This window comes from Bombina bombina, chromosome 1 (genome assembly GCF_027579735.1).
Source record: "Bombina bombina isolate aBomBom1 chromosome 1, aBomBom1.pri, whole genome shotgun sequence".
Classification (NCBI taxonomy): Eukaryota; Metazoa; Chordata; class Amphibia; order Anura; family Bombinatoridae; genus Bombina; species Bombina bombina.
In genome coordinates, this window is record NC_069499.1 from 55102506 (window position 1) to 55124854 (window position 22349).

The 22349-nt window shown below is 37.2% G+C and overlaps 1 protein-coding gene across 1 annotated transcript in view; it reads left to right on the forward strand.

Moving 5' to 3' along the window:
* The first annotated feature begins 951 nt into the window (after positions 1-951).
* SPTLC2 (serine palmitoyltransferase long chain base subunit 2) overlaps positions 952-22349 on the forward strand; it is a 100484-nt gene continuing 79086 nt past the window's right edge. Inside the window, exon 1 of the mRNA XM_053697362.1 lies at positions 952-1276. Within this exon, the coding sequence (XP_053553337.1) occupies positions 1139-1276 (138 nt within the window). The 5' untranslated portion in view covers positions 952-1138. The remainder of the gene's footprint in view (positions 1277-22349) is intronic.

The window sequence follows — 22349 nt, forward strand, 5'->3', positions numbered from 1 at the left end:
TAGGTCATTGAGAAACATAAAGTGACAGTGAACTCAGTCACAAATTTGCAGTGTTTACGTGTTATTAAATTACAGTTAAAGGGACACTGAACCCAATTTTTTCTTTTGTGATTCAGAGAGAGCATGCAATTTTAAGCAACTTTCTAATTTTCTCCTGTTAGCAAATGTTCTTCATTCTCTTGATATCTTTATTTGAAAAGCAAGAATGTAAGTTTAGATGCCGGCCCATTTTGGTGAACAACCTGGGTTGTTCTTGCTGATTGGTGGATACATACATCCACCCACCAATAAACAAGTGCTGTCCAAGGGTCTGGACTTTCTTTTTCTAACAAAGATAGCAAGAGAACAAAGAAAAATTGATAATAGGAGTAAATTAGAAAGTTGCTTAAAATTGCATGTTCTATCTGAATCACAAAAGAAAAAAATATTGGGTTCAATGTCCCTTTAAGTGGCAAAATAACCAAAAAGTAATTAAGCATTTTATAGTGCAATCTCAAAGTGTTTGCAAATCTATAGTACTAAGTAACATTTCCTAGAGCCATGAGGACCAGTGGATTGCAACACTGTACAACAGCTGCACCATACAGGACAGGACAGTCCATTCCTTGCATTACTCATTCATCCATAAGTATCAACTTTGCTCTAATTGATTCGCACTGACGTATGAGGGCGCATGAGTCATGAACAAGCACAAGTCGGATAAGATACAGGGAAATCCTAGCTCTCTCTTACAACGAAACCACGCCCCTGTGTAATTAACCACGCCTAGAACACGACAGGCCCCACCCAGAGAGGTTACTAGAGTTCAAACACGTGCGACCTCTAAACACTCAAGTAAGTGACGTCATGTTAGCCGCTCCCTTTTTGGCCCCGCCTTCGCTTTATTCTGATTGGTGGAAGGTTTCATCTGGGCCCGTGTGTCTGCCTCCTAGAGTGAGGACCATAGTGGTGACGTAGTGTTTCGGGATTTGCTGAAGTCAAGAAGTTGCTTCCGGTATTTGAGGCGCTGGGCGTGGCAGCCGGGGCCGTGACAGGAACGGAATTTCAGTGACACGGGTCCGGGAAAAGGGAAGGAGCCGGAAGCGGGGTGTACGGGAGAGTGGTGCTTGTGACAGGAGTGTGTAGAGCAGAGTTGAAAATGCCTCGTTTTGCTGCTGGAGAGACCCCAGGAGGGCACAGCTATGTCTACAAACCGACTATGAATGGGGGGCACCGAGCGGAGAATGGGGTTGTACGGAACGGATATGTAAGGAATGGTGTGTGCCCGGAGGAGAAGGTGAGAAGTGCTGGAGGGATCAGTATTATAACCCTCACAGACTTACTGCCCCCCCCCCCATCTTATCATATGATGCTCCCTGTAATACAACATGACCCTGATTGGTACCATTTACTAATAGATGCTGCCCCTCTCTACTTGATGGCACCATTTGTTTAGCTGGTGTTTGCCTCTCTGACTGACAGCACCTGCTGCCCCCACACTCCTACTTAGCCCCCACCCAACTTGATGCCCCTGACATTCCTGGTTAATGATTCTCCTTCTTGGTACCCCTTGTTAGCCTTCCATACCACTTGCTGTCCCTTCTTTTGATGAGTTCACCTGAACTTGATACCTTGTTACTCTCTGTTAGGTCTTTGTCATTCTACTACTTTCCTACAGAGCACCATAATTATGGAACGACCTCCCTCACACTTTAAAAACGTCCCCAAGCCTAATATCCTTTAAGAGACCCCTCTCTACATATCTCAAAACAGAATGTGCCAGTCATGGTTGATTAAATATTTCCTACCAGTTCAATGTTAAATGTTTGCATATATTGTGTATTATTATTGTTTTTGTATTTTTATTGTACCCTATTGTATCACTGCAATGTTTTGTGGTCCCAGGACATACTTGAAAACGAGAGAAATCTCAATGTATCCTTCCTGGTAAAATATTTTATAAATAAATAAATGTTTCCTTTAATCTTTCAACTCTTACCTGGTACTTCCCACACCCTGCTGATGATACCGTTTGGCTGGTGCCACCTAGTCTAATACTGATTACTACCGATTATCTTACCACCTTACCCAATGCCATTCTACTACTTATTTTCAATTCTTACCTGGTACTTTCCTTACCCAGCTGATGATACCGTGTGCATATTTGTCTGGTGCAATCTATTCTAATACAGATTACTGCCATTTCTCTTACTAACTGATATAATCCAATGACTCTGACCACTTAGTAGGTACCCTATGCCATTCTACTCCTACTCATTTTTAATTCTTACCTGATACTCTGACCACCTAGTAGGTACCCTATGCCATTCTCCTCCTATGCATTTTACCTGTGCCATTCTCCTCCTATGCATTTTACCTGTGCCATTCTCCTCCTACTCATTTTCAATTCTTACCTGGTACTCTGACCACCTAGTAGGTACCCTATGCCATTCTCCTCCTATGCATTTTACCTGTGCCATTCTCCTCCTATGCATTTTACCTGTGCCATTCTCCTCCTATGCATTTTACCTGTGCCATTCTCCTCCTATGCATTTTACCTGTGCCATTCTCCTCCTATGCATTTTACCTGTGCCATTCTCCTCCTATGCATTTTACCTGTGCCATTCTCCTCCTATGCATTTTACCTGTGCCATTCTCTTCCTATGCATTTTACCTGTGCCATTCTCTTCCTATGCATTTTACCTGTGCCATTCTCTTCCTATGCATTTTACCTGTGCCATTCTCTTCCTATGCATTTTACCTGTGCCATTCTCTTCCTATGCATTTTACCTGTGCCATTCTCTTCCTATGCATTTTACCTGTGCCATTCTCTTCCTATGCATTTTACCTGTGCCATTCTCTTCCTATGCATTTTACCTGTGCCATTCTCCTCATACGCATTTTACCTTTGCCAATCTCCTCCTACTCATTTTCAATTCTTACCTGGTACTCTGACCACCTAGTAGGTACCCTATGCCATTCTCCTTCTACTCATTTTCAACTCCTACCTGTGCTTCTCTCTTCTACTTGATGATAACCCGGAATCTAGATACAGTTTACCACCTGTTTGGTGCTCTCCATCATTCTGCGCATATTCTTTCCTCTTCTTGATGATTTCCTAAAAACTTGATAGTTTGCCTCCTGTTAGGTGCTCTCTATCCTGCTGCTATTTCTTGTTTTCTTCTGTATTTCAACAACACCTGGTTCATCCCACTTGTAACGAATTATTTTCCTTTTTCATATTGGGGACTTGCCTCTTATATTGATACTTATTGCTGCCCGTTCTCTTACTAATTGATGCATTGTATCACCTATTAGCTATACTCCCTTTTTGATGCTTTCTTTTCTTATTTCCTTGTTCATTGTGTTCCTATTTTATGGCCCCTCTTGCTACCCTTGCCTGATGCTCTCTAGCAGTTTACATCTTAGCACCTTTTTCATCCTCCTTTTGCTTCTTGATGTCCCCTTCTGCTCTATATGGTGTTCTTTTCTCATGTTCCTACTTTTTGATGAACTCTCTTCCTCCTCAATATCCATAATGCTTTTTACATTTAATTGACCCTTCTTGTACATTTTCTAACTCCTTGTTTATGCGTCTTTACTGTCTCTCTCTTCTACCACTACTTGATGATCTCATTATATCCCCGGTTTGATCCTCCATCTGTCATGGAGCGCCTTTCTTCCTTGCCAGTTTTATGGTCTTCTCTAACCCCCTTCTACTTGATCACCCTTTCTTACCACACTTAAAAGGATAGTAAACATTTGATATTATAAAGTTTAGTATACTTATTATAATACTTTTGCAATGTGCTGTCATTTATGTTAATTGGTGGGTGGTTATTTAAAAACAATTGCAGAAACACTATATGTCAGACAACAACAGAAATGTCTTGTAATTACAAGCTGTTAAGTGTCCCACAGTTTTTGTTAGGCTCCCTCTTCTTTGGTGCACACGTATTTTGCTGATCATGGGGCCGTGTTCTTTGTCATGTGAGCATATCTTGGGTTTGTACAAATGGTAGTCATGCGCCCAGCACTAGGATGCACACTGCTCTTTATTTGTAAGTGGGATGTAACAGAGAGAGAATACTTAACCCATCTACTCAGGAAGGTAGCTTTAATAATTATATTTTAACTGATTGCAGACCTTCCAGAAACAATTGTTTAAATGACCGTTAATGACAATAGATTTGCATAATAAACAAATGCATAGTGCAAAGGTAATGCAAAAGCACTTACTCTGCATTTCAAATGAGCAGTGAATTTGACATTTTTTTCCATTTGCTGTCCCTCTGTATAAATTGACAGCCATCAGCAAATCGTAGACTCGTATACGTATAAACTGAATGCTTGCCCATGCTCAAGTTTTTTTTTTTGTAAATTGTGTGCTCTATCTGAATCTTGAATGAAAAAGTTTGAATTTAGTGTTGCTTTAAAGGGACAGTCCACACTAAAAGTTTTAATGAAAAAGTTGTGTTATCAGGGGCTGTCCTAAGATGCTTAGATACAAGATAATCGGAGATAAAAAGTATAATTAATATAACCGTGTTGGCTGTGCAAAACTGGGGAATGAGTAATAAAGCTATTATCTATATTTTAAAACAATAACAATTCTATTGTAGACTGTCCCTTTAACTCTCCTGATAATCCATTCAACCCATTTATAATCCGTATGATCCCTATCTCCTCACTTCGATTATGGTTAGAGTTAATAAGTCTGACTCAACTAAATTGACTTAAAGGGACAGTCTAGTCAAAATTAAACTTTCTTTATCCAGATAGGGGTTGTAATTTTAATCAACTTTCCAATTTACTTTTATCATCAAATTTGCTTTTTTTCTCTTGGTATGCGTAGTTGAAACTAAACCTAGGTAGGCTCATATGCTAATTTCTAAGCCTTTGAGGGCTGCCTCTTATCACATGCTTTTTAAATTCCTTTTCAACACAAAGAGACAGAAAGTACACCTTTGCCATATAGACAACACTGTGTTCAGGCACAGGGGGTTATTTAAGATTTAGCACAATGCAATACTAAATGCAAGACAATAGATAATAAACAGTCGTGATCAGGGGGCTGTCAGAAGGTTCTTAGATACAAGGTAATCACAGAGGTAAAATGTATATTAATATAACTGTGTTGGTTATGCAAAACTTGGGAATGGGTAATAAAGGGATTATCTATCTTTTAAAACAATAACAATTCTATTGTAGACTGTCTCTTTTAAAGGGACAGTTTACTCAAAAAATGTCTTCCTTTTAATTTGTTCCCAATGCTCCTCTTTACTTGCTGGAGTGTTTTAAATTGTTTACAAGTACTTCCTTTACCCTTATATTGGCATTTGAAATAGTTTATTTAGCCTGTAGTATCCCCACCTATCCTGAAAGTTTTTGGCCTCAAGGCCAAGCTCTGTTAACACTGCCAGTAAAAGAAATTACACTCCCAGTGGGGTATAGAAGAGATAAGATAATAAAATGTTAATTTTCCATTGTTCTCACAAAGTATTGGTCTTTGGTTTATGGACAGATATAAAATAAAGAAGCAGGTATATGAACACAATGTGATAAAATAATGAGATCTGATTATACCTACAAGCTCAACCCATTTTATTAGGTTGTGGCTTCAAAACACAAAATCAGCTAATTCATATACACAAATAAGCCTTAAAAAGCAAATCTCATACATTTTATACTCTGTAGCTGGTAAAAAAAGGAATAGGAAACACATTAAGGAAAAACTATTTTATAGTATACTGTCCCTTTAAAGTGAATGTAAAGTCACCCTTATTGCTTATCGTCATATTATTAATCATCAAAAATAAGGGAGACTTTAATTCATCGTTTTGTTATTTATTATTTCTAAAGGCATAAATTTACCTTTATATATTTATTCTGTGCCTCGATTCCTCCGCCCGCCATTTTGTGCCAGTTTTGCCTTTTAATTGACAACAGGGATTTCAAATAAATTCCGATTCCCCCCCCCCCCCCCCCCCCGGGCGTTCAACCCCTTTTTTTGTAACGTCATACGCTACTCCACGCATGTGTTAGGAAACATTTTCAGCCTCAGAAGCGATGCATGCTCTATATGATTTATTTAGAACTTCTGGGAAGATTGAGAGTAGCCGACGTAAACGCGTGTGCAGAGTAAGTTTATTTTTTCAAGCGCATGCGCAAATTTTGGCGATTATAATGTAACGCATGCCAGTGTAAATTACTCATGGGTACGCGCTTTACAGATACGTACAGAGTGGGTGAGATTGCTCTATACATCACTATGTTCAGATACAGGAAGTCGTGAGTAGGAGGAGTCCGGGTGCGAATGGATTAATTCTTGGTTAATAAAATATAACTAAAACTATTCATTTATTTAAAAATTGTAAGGTTGTAAGACAGAGATGTACCTCTCTGCACCCACTAAATGGCATATTTGTACAGCTCACGTACCTTGTAGATTCCTCTTTATACCAGATTGTCTTCTGTGTTATTATATAGGAATGGTCGTCCAAGGGCAAAAGGTAAAAGGCTCCATTTTTGTCTTAGCATTTTTTTAAATGTTTTCTGGTACATATTGGAATAGTTGTAATGTAGTAATACAATACTCAAATTTTTCTTATTAAATTGTCTCTGTGTTTAACCTTTTGCATTACATTTTATAGGGTCGTTCACAATCCTTTACAAAACTTAAAGGGACATGAAACCCTATTTAATTTGTTTGTTCTCTTGGTATCCTTATGTAAAGTTAGGAGCTGTTTAGTGGTGGCTGCACATATATGCCTCATGTTATTAGCTTACCCATTGCGTTCGGCTATCACCCAGTAGTGCATTTCTGCTCCTTCAACAAAGGATACTAAGAGAATGAAGCAAAATAGAAGTAAATTGGAAAATTGTTTGAAATTGTATGCTGCATCTGAATTATGGAAGAACATTTTGGGGTTGTATATCTCTCTTTAACAAATGTTTGTTGTGAAGCATACCTAGATATAACTAATAGATTAGAGAATTTTCTTTTTTGGACTTTTGTTGTAATAAAAAGGAGCATTTTACACTTTAATTCCCCTTTAAAGCTGACAAGGGGTCTCTCGTGGATCACCTTAATAAGGGACGTAATAACCATAAAAAAAGTACTGTAACAACACATACGTTAAAAGGGCAATTCGAAACTAGGTATTCATTTTTATTCGCATAATGCAGGAAGTTTGTACCTATACCTCATTGCTCCTGAGATTTCTTTTCTCCACATAATGTATTCTCTTATATAATGATTTACCCTTCTCCTCTGTATCCCTGCTAGATTTCTTATACATAAACAGTTACAAATGAGCCAAAGCAACAGCGTTGTGTACATACATAATACAATAAAATACAGCTCAACAGGTTGCCTGGCAACAACATGCAAATCTGTCTGTCTGCACAGAACTGCCTCAAACACTGTGACTTTTTTGGTCTTAAAGGGACAGGAAAGTTAAAATGAAATTTTCATGATTGTTTTCTGCTCTTACGTTGACTTTATCCCCATCTTTGCCAAGGTTAAAGGGACACTGTACCCACATTTTTTCTTTCGTGATTCAGATAGAGCATGATATTTTAAGCAACTTTCTAATTTACTCCTTTTATCAAATTTTCTTCATTCTCTTGGTATCTTTATTTGAAATGCAAGAATGTAAGTTTAGATGCCGGCCCATTTTTGGTGAACAACCTGGGTTGTCCTTGCTGATTGGTGGATAAATTCATCCACCAATAAAAAAGTGCTGTCCAGAGTACTGAAACAAAAAAAAAGCTTAGATGTCTTCTTTTTCAAATAATGATAGCAAGAGAACGAAGAAAAATTGATAGTAGGAGTAAATTAGAAAGTTGCTTAAAATTGCATGCTCTTTCTGAATTACAAAAGAAAAAATTTTCGGTTCAGTGTCCCTTTAAACACATAGCTAGGGCATTTTATTATTGCACTATTGCTCACATATAACACAGAGCATTTTCTTTTCACACTTTTTTATATTCCTTTAACATTATTTTGTGGTCAAAGTGCAACAAGATTCCCCTTTCAGAAGGGCCAGATAATTGCGTTCCTCTCTGTAGCTCTGATGCTGTACTTTGATTAAAGAGTCATGCAATTGGAAAAAAAGCAAAAGTTCCAATTGATTTTCAATGTCAAATTTGTCTTGTTTCTTCAAGAGCATATCCAGGTAGACTCAGAAACATGCACATGTCTTATGCACTATATGGTAGTAGCATTTGCAACAATATATTTTGCACAAACTGCTGCCATATTGTGTTTTAGACTCATGCACACTTCAGAGTCTATCTAGGTATGCTCATCTTTAAATGATTCCAAGAGAACTTAGACATTTTGATAAAAGATATATACATTAGAAATTTATTTTTTTTAAAACCTGCTTGTTTTATCTTAAAGGGACAGTCAACACCAGAATTGCTGTTCTTTTAAAAGGAAAGATAATCCCTTTATTACCCATTCCCCAGTTTTGCATAACCAACACAGTTATAGAAATACACTTTTTACCTCTGTGATTACCTTGTATCTGAGCCTCTGCAAACTGCCCCCTTATTTCAGTTCTTTTGACAGACTTGCATTTTAGCCAATCAGTGCTCACTCCAGGGTAACTTCACGTGCATGAGCTCAATGTTATCTATATGAAAAACATGAACTAATGCCCTCTAGTGGTCAAAATGCATTCAGATTAGAGGCAGTCTAACAAATTAGCATATGAGCCTCCTAGATTTGGCTTCCAACTAAGAATACCAAGAGAACAAAGCAAAATTGGTAATAAAAGTAAGTTGGAAAGTTGTTTAAAATTAGATTCCCTATTTAAATCATGAGGTGTTTTTTTTTTTTTTTACTTGACTGTCCCTTTAATTATTAAAGTTTAATATTTACTTTCATGCTCCGTTTTTAATTAAGCATGGACTAATATTTCCTTTTTTTTCTTTCCATTACTGACTGTATCATACACTGCTTAAAGGGACAATAAACACTAAATAAATGCTAGCTATAATGATGCATTCAAAGAAAAGATTAGTCTGACAATAACATGTAGATGTATTTTTTATAGTTTCATTAGCTGTTTATTGACAAAATAAGTGTAAAGTTTTAGTGTCTATAAAACAATGGGAGCTGCCATGTTGTAACCTATGTTACCTTCTCTGCTGTGGCCAATTAGGGACAGTTTTATAGTTCACTAAGTGTGCAGCCAATGGCTGTGTGGAATATAACTGTGTTCTGCACTTCCATTTCTATCGGCAACTGAAAAGATCACAATTGCGGAATGGAATTACAAAAAAGGGACCAAAATATATAATGAATATATATTTATATATATATATATATAATTTATCATTTTATATTACCATCTCAAAGTGTTTAATGTCCCTTTAACCCCAGGTCATGCCATAGACGCATAGATCAGTGGGCTTTCTAGCTGATTTTGGTCTATGTACAAAAATCCAAATCCTGCAGCACATACCATTTGAAAGATGCACCCTCCTTGGTTAAAAGAAAAAAAAACATGAAACACCTGTGCATGGGTGTTGCGTCGATGACTGCGAAAAGCAACATTCTTTTCATTGTATATAGTATAAGCTTTGTGAGTTATGATTGTACTTGGAATTCAGGGTTATTTAGCATTACTGAGGGTTAGACAAATTCTACACACTAGGGAGCTGCAGTTAATAGATTTTATGACTGACTTACTGTATTTTGGATATATTTATATCCACAGATCAGTGTCTGTCTCCTCATTTATTACTGCTTGCTCCTTATCCCAACGCTGTCACTGGCACACTGTCTACTTCCCACTTTGATCAAATTACATGATTGTGTAAAATTCACATGAATTAAAGGGACAGTAAACACTTTTTATAGTTACAATATTGGGTATTTTATTAGGTTAATGGAAACAAATTTTGATTGTATTAACACTTTTGCTACAACTGCTTTTTATTAAGGACCATTATAGTGTAAAACATACATGCTCTAACTCATTACAGCATGTAATTTTATCCAGTTACCCTAAAATGTTTGCGTTTAACCCTCTCAAAGTAAATGGCTGGTTAAGTCACCAACTGTTTCTGCTAAGGACCAGCAGTTCTCTGCGAATCCCAAGTGGTACTTTTAACTATGTATTTTTGGTGCGGTTAAACACACAACATTGCAGGGTTGCTAGTGCTAAATTAATTTACTATAACAAATCGAAAATGTCATTTTTCCACTTTTTAATAGGCCTTTAACCCACCACTTGTCTTATTTGCTGGAGCCAATCAGGATTAGTTACTGGAGCAGACAATACTAGCCATGGCCATTATGTTAGCAAAATCTTTGTTTTACTGTTCTCATCATCTCTGCTGGAACCAATATGTTGCAGGGTTAGGCTTGTGAAGCTGTCATGTGCTTTTTAAATTTATAGACCTGGAAAACACACAATTTTCTGACTTAAATTACAGGAAAGGGAAATAAAAATAAAGTATTGCAGAACTGGTGTCCTATGTATAATTATACATTTTATATTACAATCTCGATGCGTTTGCGCTCCCTTTTAGGCACTGATCTTCAGCTGTCTGCTAGCAAAATACTCCTCAAAAGCAAGAGCCAAAAATGCACATTTCAAGTCTTTTTTGACTATTTTTTTATTTATTTAAAAGGCCCAAAGACTGCACTAGGACCACCCAACTGAATGCTTTCTTTATTAGTCTGTTGGAGTGACCAGTGTAGCTGAGAGGTTTGTAGTGTCTCCTCTGTTACACAATACTGTGAATATTTCTCACTTGCTTATTTTTTGTCAGGGCGTTGAAGGATGAACTGTTACTTTTCACACTGCTGTTTATAATGTTACCATTTAACACTATCCTGTCCCTAGAGGGTAAGTGCCGCGAGTGTACTCGCATTGTGTATCACAGGGCTGTAGACGCACCAGATGTTCAAGGGTAACGCTGTGTAAACAAATCGCTGCCTGAGCGACTAACTGACTCACCTCTGTACATAAAGGAAGCTATGGATGTGATGCTCTGACATTTTCAACATTCCACCACCCTTTACAGATTCTGTCTTCTCCTAGCAAACAAGCACATTGTGCTTAAAGGGACACTCAAGTCAAAATTAAACTGTCACGATTCAGATAGAGCAGCAATTTTAAACAATTTTCCAATTTACTCCCATTAACAAAACGTGCAGTCTTTTTGTATTTACACTTGAGTTACCAGCTCCTACTGAGCATGTGCAAGAATTCACAGAATATATGTATATGCATTTGTGATTGGCTGATGGCTGTCACATGATACAGGAGTGGAGGAAATTGACATACTATATTTATTGAAATTATTTTATGTAGCTTTGTAATAAATTAATATACAAGCAGTTTGAATACAAATCTTAATATGTTAATGCCTTGTTTTCTGCAGTTATTTTTCAGAGGCCAAGCCCCCCCCCCCCCAATTTGGTCCTATTACTGTTTGGGTTTTCCAGCTGAGAATTGGAACTGCATAATTTTTATAGTTGATCAGTTTACAGTGAAAATGTTTTTCCTTTAATGTGTTTTCAATGACTTGCTATATCAGCTGCAGAGTTTAAAATATTATAAATTGCTCCATTAGATTTATTTTTGTATATGAAATAGCTGTCTGCTAAATGAAACCACATCCCAATCAAAGGGACTGAGCTTACAGAAAGAGCATACATTTTAGTTTTTTCTCTATATACTGTATACACAAAATGCTCCTTATTTTATTTCTTACTCTATACATTGTGAGACCTATACTTTATAGAAATCAATTTAACATTTTAGTTAGGGCTGCAACAACTAATCGGTAAGTTTGATCATAAAAATAGTTGTCAACAAATCTCATTATTAATTAGGTGGTCAGCGATTAGTTGGTTAATTGCACAGCACCAGCTGCTTTAATCTTATCTACTGCAACTAAGATTGTGCAAAAAAAATGTAATTTTTTTTTTTTATCCTTTTTTCTATCCGATTAATCGGAAAATAATCATCCAATTAATCGGATAGAAAAATAATAAATAAATATGTTTGCACAATACCATGTGCAGGAGTTCATCGGATTGAAGCAGCTGGTGCTGTGCAATTAACCAACTAAACACTGACCAACTAATTGATAATGAGATTCTTTGACAACTATTTTTATGATCAATCTTACCGAATAGTTGTTGCAGCCCTAATTTTAGTATCTCTCAGCCCCCCCCCTCCTGATCATGATTTATTCTAAACATTCCTGTTTACATAGCTTTTCTATAACCAGTACTGAAGTGGGGGTGCAACAGGCAAAACTAGCTATTTCAAATCGCAAAATAAAGATGTAAGTTGTAAAAAATACACTTCAGTTGGGAAAATAGTTATTGAAAGAGAGAATCAAAGGGGGCGATATAAATAGTGAAATTGCATTTTTTTTTTTTATAATTTTAATATTAGTTTCAAAGTGTTCATGTCCCTTTAATATCTCCGGTGATATGGTATCTAGCTGGGTCATCTTTGCCTATATTTTGGAGAAAAAGAAAAAGCCAAGAGGGACACATGCATTGCAGAAAGAACACATTTAAAGGGGGAGTGTACCATTTTTTTAATTTATTTTTTTAATCCCCTTTCATTTGTTCCAAATGATCCATTTTACATGCTGGAGTGTATTATATTGTTTAAATAGCTCTTATCTTTATTTTGTGATTTCAAATAGCTATTTTTGCCTTTGGTATTTCCTTATACTGAAGGCTGTGTAACCATATCCAGCAGAAGAAATTACAGTTCCTAAAGGAGGTAGGAGAGATAAGTAATATAAGCTCACCACATGTTAATGTTTTTTTGTGGTTTCAAAGAACAAAAACAGCTATTTCATATACAAAGATAAACCTGAAGAAGCAATTTCTCATTAATTTTATACTCTGCAGCTGGTATAACAAGTCATTGGAAACACGTTGAGGGAAAAACAATTCGGTACACTGTCCCTTTTAAAAAACAAAACTGCAGCCTCCAAAAAAAGTAACTTCTTTAGATTCTTTAGTAATGAACGTGTTTAGATTGCAGATAGCAGGTGTGGACAGAATATTAATGAATCTCCAAAATCCCTTTAAAGAGCCAGACAAGGCTGTTTGTATATACAATAAAAATATCCATAAAAATGTAGGTGCCCCGGCTTGCCTGTAACAGTTCCATTGCTTGGTCTGATGAAGGGGTGAACACCCTGAAACGTCACTAAGAATAAACTACAAGTGTTGATCACAATATAAGACCAGTGAGTGCTTTGATTTATATTACACTATATATATATTCATGTTTAATTCCCATTTATTAATCACTCCCATGTCCATTTAACTTTAATTTGTTTTATTTTTTTTAACCTTCAACTGTGAATACTTTAAAAAAAATGTAAAACCCCAAACTTCCTATTTTAAAATTAATTTAATTCCCCATAAAAGGTTTAGACGTTTAATGTGAAAAACTTTGCAATATGCTTTCATTAATTATTTTGCCTGCTTGACCTGTAATTTAAATCTGAGATTGTAGTTTTCCCACTATTCCCATAGAGGCTGGAGTGCATTCTGTGCCATTCATATCCCTGACCCTCCTACATACTGTGCAATGGTTGTTTATGTTTAGCCGCGGGTGTGTCCCTAATCTGTAAAACTATGCAAATTTTCCTAGCAAAATAAAATGACCATTTAAAAGTGACTTGTTTTTGTATATGAACATTTTATATAAACAAATGTACTGAATCAAGGAAGACCTATATTCAAAATGAAATATTTTACAAGCATTGAAAGCTCACTTTATTAATTATTGGTCAGAAAACTATTTGAAAAATCTGGTTAATGTAAATATCTTTTATCCTTTGTCTGTGGTGAGTTAGAACTATCTGTAAATTGTCCAGTGTTCTAATCAATCACTGTCTAATATGTAGCTAGTTTGGGCAGTTTAATGCATTCTGAAGGAAACCTAGTTTAGAGAGTTTGTTTTGTACACAAAAGTACATTAGAAGCAAGAAAAATAGGCCTTTTAATTGCAAAGTTTGTTTTTTAATATGCATAAGGATTTTTTTTATTACAGTCTCCCTTTTAATGAGTGTTTCCCTGCAGTGCTTAAGTACATTAATCTGTGACCTTCACTAACTAGAGCTAGCAACATGTGACCTGACGTGAGAAACTAATCCGTGCACACACTGCTTGAGCTTGAATATTGCGTGTGCGAGTTTGATTTGTTTATCTTCCTGAAACCACAAAGAAACACAGGGCAGCGGTACTTTGTTTTGTGGTCTAGGATGGTTGCAACCACTTTTTTTTGACAAGGAGAGGTACAAGACCCATTGTGTACTAGTTACATACACATGAGATAGATATATACTGTACACAGTAGATATATACTGTACACAATATATATATATATATATATATATATATATATATATATATATAATCTCTATCACAATAGCCTAGTACAACTTTCCAATTGACTTATATGATTTGTTTTGTTCTCCTGGTATCCTTTGCCAAAATAGCATACCTAGGTAGGCTCAGAAGCTCCTGATTAGTGGCCCTATGTTGGCTCACCCAATGTTTTCAGCTGGCTCCCAGTAGTGGTTCTTTAACAAAGGATAACAAGAGACTGAAGCAAGTTAGATAATAGAAGTAAACTGGAAAGTTGTTTAAAATTGTATACTCTGTCTGAATCATGAAAGAACAGATTTGGGTTTCATGTCCCTTTTTAAAGGGACAGTAAACAACTTGTAATTATACAACATTTCACTTGTCTTGCTATAAAATAACATATCAGCCAAGTCTAAACATTTTAAAACAAATTATCTTGTTTTTGTCAGTAGCCAAACTTCACTTACCTTATATGTGAGAGCCAATCTGAGTTTGATTCTGCAGACAACAAGGCTAAACATAGTCATCATAATGGTAGTATAATGTGCATTATTTTTCAGTTGTTATCTGTTATCAAACCAATTAGGGCATACGTGTATCATGGTTAGCCTTGAGTAGTTTGTAGTGTGCATTTAATGTTATGAGCTTTAGAAAGCTCTCAATTTTTGTAACTTAAAGGGATACTAAAACCAAATTGTTTCTGTCATGATTCAGATAGAGCAGCAATTTTAAAGGGACATTCAACACCAGAATTTTTGTTGTTTTAAAAGTTAGATAATCCCTTCATTACCAATTCCCCAGTTTTGCATAACCAACACAGTTATAATTATACACTTTTTACCTCTGTAATACCTTGTATCTAAGCCTCAGCAGACTGCCTCCTTATCTCAGATCTTTTGACAGACTTGCATTTTAGCCAATCAGAGCTGACTCCATGGTAAATTCACGTGCATGAGCTCAATGTTATCTATATGAAACACATGAACTAATGCGCTCTAGTGGTGAAAAACTACCAAAATGCATTTAGATAAGAGGCAGCCTTCAAGGTCTAAGAAATTAGCATATGAACCTCCTAGGTTTAGCTTTCAACTAACAATACCAAGAGAACAAAGCAAAATTGGTAATAAAAGTAAATTGGAAAGTTGTTTAAAATTACATGCCCTATCTGAATCATGAAGGTTTTTTTTGGACTTGAGTGTCCCTTTAAGCAACTTTCTAATTTACTTCTATTATCAATTTTTCTTCGTTCTCTTGCTATCTTTATTTAAAAAAGAAGGCATCTAAGATACGAATCCAGCCAATTTTTGGTTCAGGACTCTGAACAACACTTGTTTATTAGTAGGTGAATTTATCCACCAATCAGCAAGAACAACCCAGGTTGTTCACCAAAAATGGGCCTGCTTCTAAACTTTCTTGCTTTTCAAATAAAGATACCAAGCGAATGAAGAAAATTTGATAATAGGAGTAAATTAGAAAGTCGTTTAAAATTGAATGCTCTATCTGAATTCCGAAAGAAAAAATTTGGGTTCAGTGTCCCTTTTAATTACATGTAGAACAGATCACAAAAGTATAATGCAGTTGTATGTGGCGGGGGGGGGGGGGGGGTTCTACACATAACTAAATATTTTGTATCAATAACTGAGGTAGGCTCAGGAGCATGCAAGTGTCTTGAGCACATTTATAACATTGTTGCAAACACTGCTGCCATAAAGTGCACCACAATACGTGCAGGCTTGGGCATACCTCTGCAAATTTGAATATAGAAGTAAATTTAGAAATGTTTTAAAGCAATCGTGATCTCTGTATCATGAAAGTTTTTTCTTCTGTTAAGTGTGATCAGTCCACGGGTCATCATTACTTCTGGGATATTACTCCTCCCCAACAGGAAGTGCAAGAGGATTCACCCAGCAGAGCTGCATATAGCTCCTCCCCTCTACGTCACTCCCAGTCATTCTCTTGCACCCAACGACTAGATAGGATGTGTGAGAGGACTATGGTGATTATACTTAGTTTTATATCTTCAATCAAAAGTTTGTTATTTTAAAATAGCACCGGAGTGTGTTATTACCTCTCTGGCAGAGTTTGAAGAAGAATCTACCAGAGTTTTGCTATGATTTTAGCCGGAGTAGTTAAGATCATATTGCTGTTCTCGGCCATCTGAGGAGTGAGGTAAACTTCAGATCAGGGGACAGCGGGGCAGATGAATCTGCATAGAGGTATGTAGCAGTTTTTATTTTCTGACAATGGAATTGATGAGAAAATCCTGCCATACCGATATAATGTCATGTATGTATACTTTACACTTCAGTATTCTGGGGAATGGTACTTCACTAGAATTACACTGTAAGAAATATATAAAGCTGTTTAATAACTAGAGATTATGTTTAACGTTTTTGCTGGAATGTAAAATCGTTTTCATTTGCTGAGGTACTGTGTGAATAAATGTTTGGGCACCATTTTTCCACTTGGCAGTTGCTTAATCTGTTTTTCTGACAGTTTCTGTTCTCCCTCACTGCTGTGTGTGAGGGGGAGGGGCCGTTTTTTGGCGCTTTTTCTATGCATCAAATATTTCAGTCAGCAACTCATTGTATTCCCTGCATGATCCGGTTCATCTCTACAGAGCTCAGGGGTCTTCAAAACTTATTTTGAGGGAGGTAATTTCTCTCAGCAGAGCTGTGAGAATTATAGTTTGACTGAGATAAAAAACGTTTATTCTGTAATTTGTTTCCTGCTTTCAGAATTTGTTATCTTTGCTAATGGGATTAAACCTTTGCTAAAGTTGTGTTGTTTACAAGGATTGAGGCTATAACTGTTTCAATTTATTAATTTTCAACTGTCATAGATCTTCTGTGCTTCTTAAAGGCACAGTACATTTTAATATTATTCTAATTGAATTGTATTTCCAAGTTGCAAGTTTATCTGCTAGTTCATTAAAGGGACAGATCTCAGCTCTGTCCATTCTGTTACACAAACGTCTGTCAGAAGTTCCTGACGTCCAGGCTTTTTGTCAGGCTTTGGCCAGAATTAAGCCTGTGTTTAAAACTGTTGCTCCACCATGGAGTTTAAACCTTGTTCTTAATGTTTTACAGGGCGTTCCGTTTGAACCCCTTCATTCCATTGATATAAAGTTGTTATCTTGGAAAGTTCTATTTTTAATGGCTATTTCCTCGGCTCGAAGAGTCTCTGAATTATCAGCCTTACATTGTGATTCTCCTTATTTGATTTTTCATTCGGATAAGGTAGTCCTGCGTACTAAACCTGGGTTCTTACCTAAGGTAGTTACTAACAGGAATATCAATCAAGAGATTGTTGTTCCTTCTTTATGCCCAAATCCTTCTTCAAAGAAGGAACGTCTACTGCACAACCTGGATGTAGTCCGTGCTCTAAAATTTTACTTACAGGCAACTAAGGAATTTCGACAAACGTCTTCTCTGTTTGTCATTTACTCTGGGCAGAGGAGAGGTCAAAAAGCTTCCGCTACCTCTCTTTCTTTTTGGCTTCGTAGCATAATTCGTTTAGCTTATGAGACTGCTGGACAGCAGCCTCCTGAAAGAATTACAGCTCATTCTACTAGAGCTGTGGCTTCCACTTGGGCCTTCAAGAATGAGGCCTCTGTTGAACAGATTTGCAAGGCTGCAACTTGGTCTTCGCTTCATACTTTTTCCAAATTTTACAAATTTGACACTTTTGCTTCATCGGAGGCTATTTTTGGGAGAAAGGTTCTTCAGGCAGTGGTTCCTTCTGTATAAAGAGCCTGCCTATCCCTCCCGTCATCCGTGTACTTTTGCTTTGGTATTGGTATCCCAGAAGTAATGATGACCCGTGGACTGATCACACTTAACAGAAGAAAACATAATTTATGCTTACCTGATAAATTCCTTTCTTCTGTAGTGTGATCAGTCCACGGCCCGCCCTGTTTTTAAGGCAGGTAAATATTTTTTTTAATTTATACTCCAGTCACCACTTCACCCTTGGCTTTTCCTTTCTCGTTGGTCCTTGGTCGAATGACTGGGAGTGACGTAGAGGGGAGGAGCTATATGCAGCTCTGCTGGGTGAATCCTCTTGCACTTCCTGTTGGGGAGGAGTAATATCCCAGAAGTAATGATGACCCGTGGACTGATCACACTACAGAAGAAAGGAATTTATCAGGTAAGCATAAATTATGTTTTTTCATCTTTACTTCTCTGTTCCTTAAAAAAAAAAAAAAAAAGACCCAGACGCTGTGCCCTTAAATCATCACATGTTCTAATGTTCTACAAACAATCTGTAGAGTGGAATAGCATCAGCCACTCTGCTAAACTACGCTAGTGCTGTATAGTTAGAAGCACTGTTTAATTACAAAAACTGAACACTGAGTGTCTCTGTCATCGATAGACCTCCAAACTATGTGCAGTAGTTAATAAAGGGAGAGCTGTGTGTTTGGCACTGTCACCCAGCATGCACCTCCTGCTGCATGCTACTTGTGTAACATTGCTACACACACTGCTGCCACGTTGTACTCGGGTCACATGCTTTCATGGAAAGGACAATGTTAAGTTTATTTTCTATCTGAATTGTAAAAGTGTCATTTTTACTTGTATCCCTTTTAAACACAGAACAGTGTGTTAAAGGAACATATCCATATGCTAAATCGCTTGAAAGTGATGTAGCAGAAGTGTAAAAAGCTGACTAAAACATTTCACCATCTCTATGTAAAAAAGGAAGATATTTTACCTCAACGTTTCTTCAGCTCACAAAAGTAATTGCTCTGTGAACAGTTATTTTTCAGCTACTCTCAGCTGCATCTTAAACCCCCCCCCCCAACCCAATCGGCTTCAACATTGCTGACGTCGCACTTTGCTTTACTGTGATCTCATAAGATTTCACTGAAATCGGGGAAATAACACGACTGAGGAAATTGTGAGGTAAAATATCTTCCTTTTTTACATCAAGATGTTTAGGTGATATTTTCTAGTCTGCTTTTTACAGCTATGCTGCATCAATTTCAAGTGATGTAACATTTTTACCCCTTTAAGGGTGATCTTCTGATAACTTGATACAGTACTATGTGGCCTTGTTATCCATTCTGATTCTATTTATATCGTTTGCAATTCCATAGTTACCTTTTATTTTATATTTTTTGGGGTTGCACGACATTCTGTTCTCCCAGTACCTATGCTGCAGCTGGCACTAGCTGGCTGAGCCCACTTGTCAGAAACAATGAATGTCTCATTCCTCCAGTGCATCAGGAATGTCAGTCAGATCTGTGGGAGCATTTACTGGGGGCCCTGTGAGATTCTGCACTTAATGCATTAAAACAAAGGCCGTTTCAGTAGAGCGCTCACACTTGGCAACACACCATCATTTCCTTTGTTAGTTTAGCATGTTGTAAAATGCAATAACAGTTTGTCTGCTGTATCTTTAGGTGTGACCTGACCTCTGTTTATAAACTGAATGGTGAGTGTGCGCGTTCTTAGAAACTAATCCTGCTGTTTGTCAGGGAACTAGGAAGAATTTGTGCCGCCCGCTGTAAATCTCCAGCTTGCTTGTGTATGAATAACCGGTTATGTATGTGCAGCACTGACTATATTAGAACCGACAGAAATAGAACAGTAATGTTGGATAATAATTGTTTATACAAATATTAATCATTTTAAAAATGTTTCAGACTCGTATTCCATTAAAGAGAGAACTCATTTTTATGGCCATCTTTTTGTATAGTTGTGCAATTCAATACCATCCAAGTGCGAAAAGTTTGTGAATCAGTTTACACTTTATTTGCAACCATTGTTTTTCTAAAGCTAAACTCCAACCACCACTTGCCTTATTTAGAGAAGCCCATCCAAACTTTTTTCTGGAGTAGACAAGGCTGGCATTTTTGTTAAGAAAGCATGTATGGTTTGGCAGTATCTTATCACCTCTGCTGGGGCCAGGTAGGGACATATATGTTGCAGGGTTAAGCTTGTGAAGTTTGTAGTGTGCACATCCAGTTCTTAGAATTCAGGAAAAACATAACCTTTTTTAAAAATTGAAATTACAGGAAAAGGTTAAATAAACAAAATGGAAAAGCTCAACAGTATTTACACTCAGGAATTCCCAGTCCATTCCTCTTTAGATATGCATTGTACATATCTTCCCCTTCGTCGCCTGTACGGAATAAGCTGCAGAGGCCTGTGCATAATACGCCTGGGTGTCGCCCGGACCTGCATGGAATACGCCTGGGTGTCGCCCGGGCCTGCATGGAATACGCCTGGGTGTCACCCGGGCCTGCATGGAATACCCTTTTTTTCATCGCCCGGGCCTGCGCATAATACACCTTGCCGTGGCCCGGGCCTGCATGGAATACGCCTTGCCGTAGCACAGGCCTGCATGGGATTGCCTGGGTGTCACCCGGGCCTGCATGGAATACGCCTTTTCATTGCCCGGGCCTGCATGGAATAATTGCCGTCCCTGAGGCAGGAGTGCCAGACCTATGGGATTTGATTTAGTTTAATTTGAAATAATTTTTATTACGTTTTTATAATAACAATAACATACTCAGGCATGTATAATTAACATAGTGTAATCACCAAATTTCCATTTTAGTTTATTCTCTGTAGACCTTCTCTACCTTGTTAAAGTAACTCTTTAACAAGGTAATAAATAGGTGATAGGCCCCGGCTCTCCGTCGTGTTCTTAATCTTACTCTACATATCTACTGTAAAGGTTCGATATTTCTCCGTTCTCTAGCTTCATGGTACATAATAAATGGTTCCCATTGTATAACAAAATTTTCTTTAGAGTTTCTGCTGCCATGTTTGCCATTTCATAATGGTGTGCTATCTTTTTTTTTTTTTTCAATGAACGCAAAACTAGGGGGCGTAGATTTCCAAAACTGTGCCACGCTAATTCTTACCACTGTACATATTGTCATAACTAACTTTTGATGTTGTTTCGGTATATGTAGTAAAGGGAAATGTAAAAATGCATGTTCAGGAGATAATGTGATTTCCTTCTGGAAAATGGAACTAAGGAGATCAGAGGTTCTCTCTCAAGTCTCTCTAATTTTGTCGCAATGCCACCACATGTGCATATATGTCCCTCTATCGCGGCATCTCCTGAAGCAAAGCTTTGGGGATGAGCCCTCAGAACTCCCAAACCTAGTTGGGTGCAAGTACCATCTAAAAGCCACCTTGAGGTAGTTTTCTTTAAGTAAAGCATTATGTGAGAATGACAGTCCCTATTTGATCTAGTTTAATCAGAAAACCACCTTGTGATTTTCCCAGATCATCCAGCTGTTTTAAAGAAAAGGAGAATATACCAATGGCACTACAACAGACTATTACAAAGAGGTTATCGTAGGAGATCAATAAAAAGAGCAGAATACAGAGCTAAAATTACATCTAGACATCGGCTATTGAAACCCAAACAATCAGATCAAACCCAACAAGAAATAGTCGGGTTTATCACTACATAGAACTCGAAAACAGCAGAAGTGATTAAAATCTTACAAGAACATTGGCATGTTCTGCAATCTGACCATTCTCTATCTAAAATTTTGGGAGAAAGAATACAAGTTGGGTATAGAAGTGCACCAAACTTAAAGGATATGATTAGTCCTAGCTATTTAAAAGGTACTAGAACTCGAACACAGCTCAAACATGGTTCCTTTAAATGTGGCACTTGCAGTACGTGCAGCTTCTTGAGAAAAAACAACGTTATAGAGGACCGTTTTGGGAAAATGCATGAAATTAAGGCCCATATAGATTGTACAACTGAAGGAGTTATCTATGTACTCCAATGCAATTGTCAAAAATTCTATGTAGGTATGACGTCCAGAAAAATCAGAGTGAGACTACAAGAACATCTCAAAAATATTAAAAATGCAGTTAAAGACTGGCAACTGAGGTAATGGTTTTACCAGCTTGACGGACACTTTCTACAAACCCACAAATCCAAACAGTCCGATCTTAAATGTTGGGGTATACAGAAAGTGGAGTTGGGAATCAGAGGTGGAAATATGGAACAAGCTATTTTG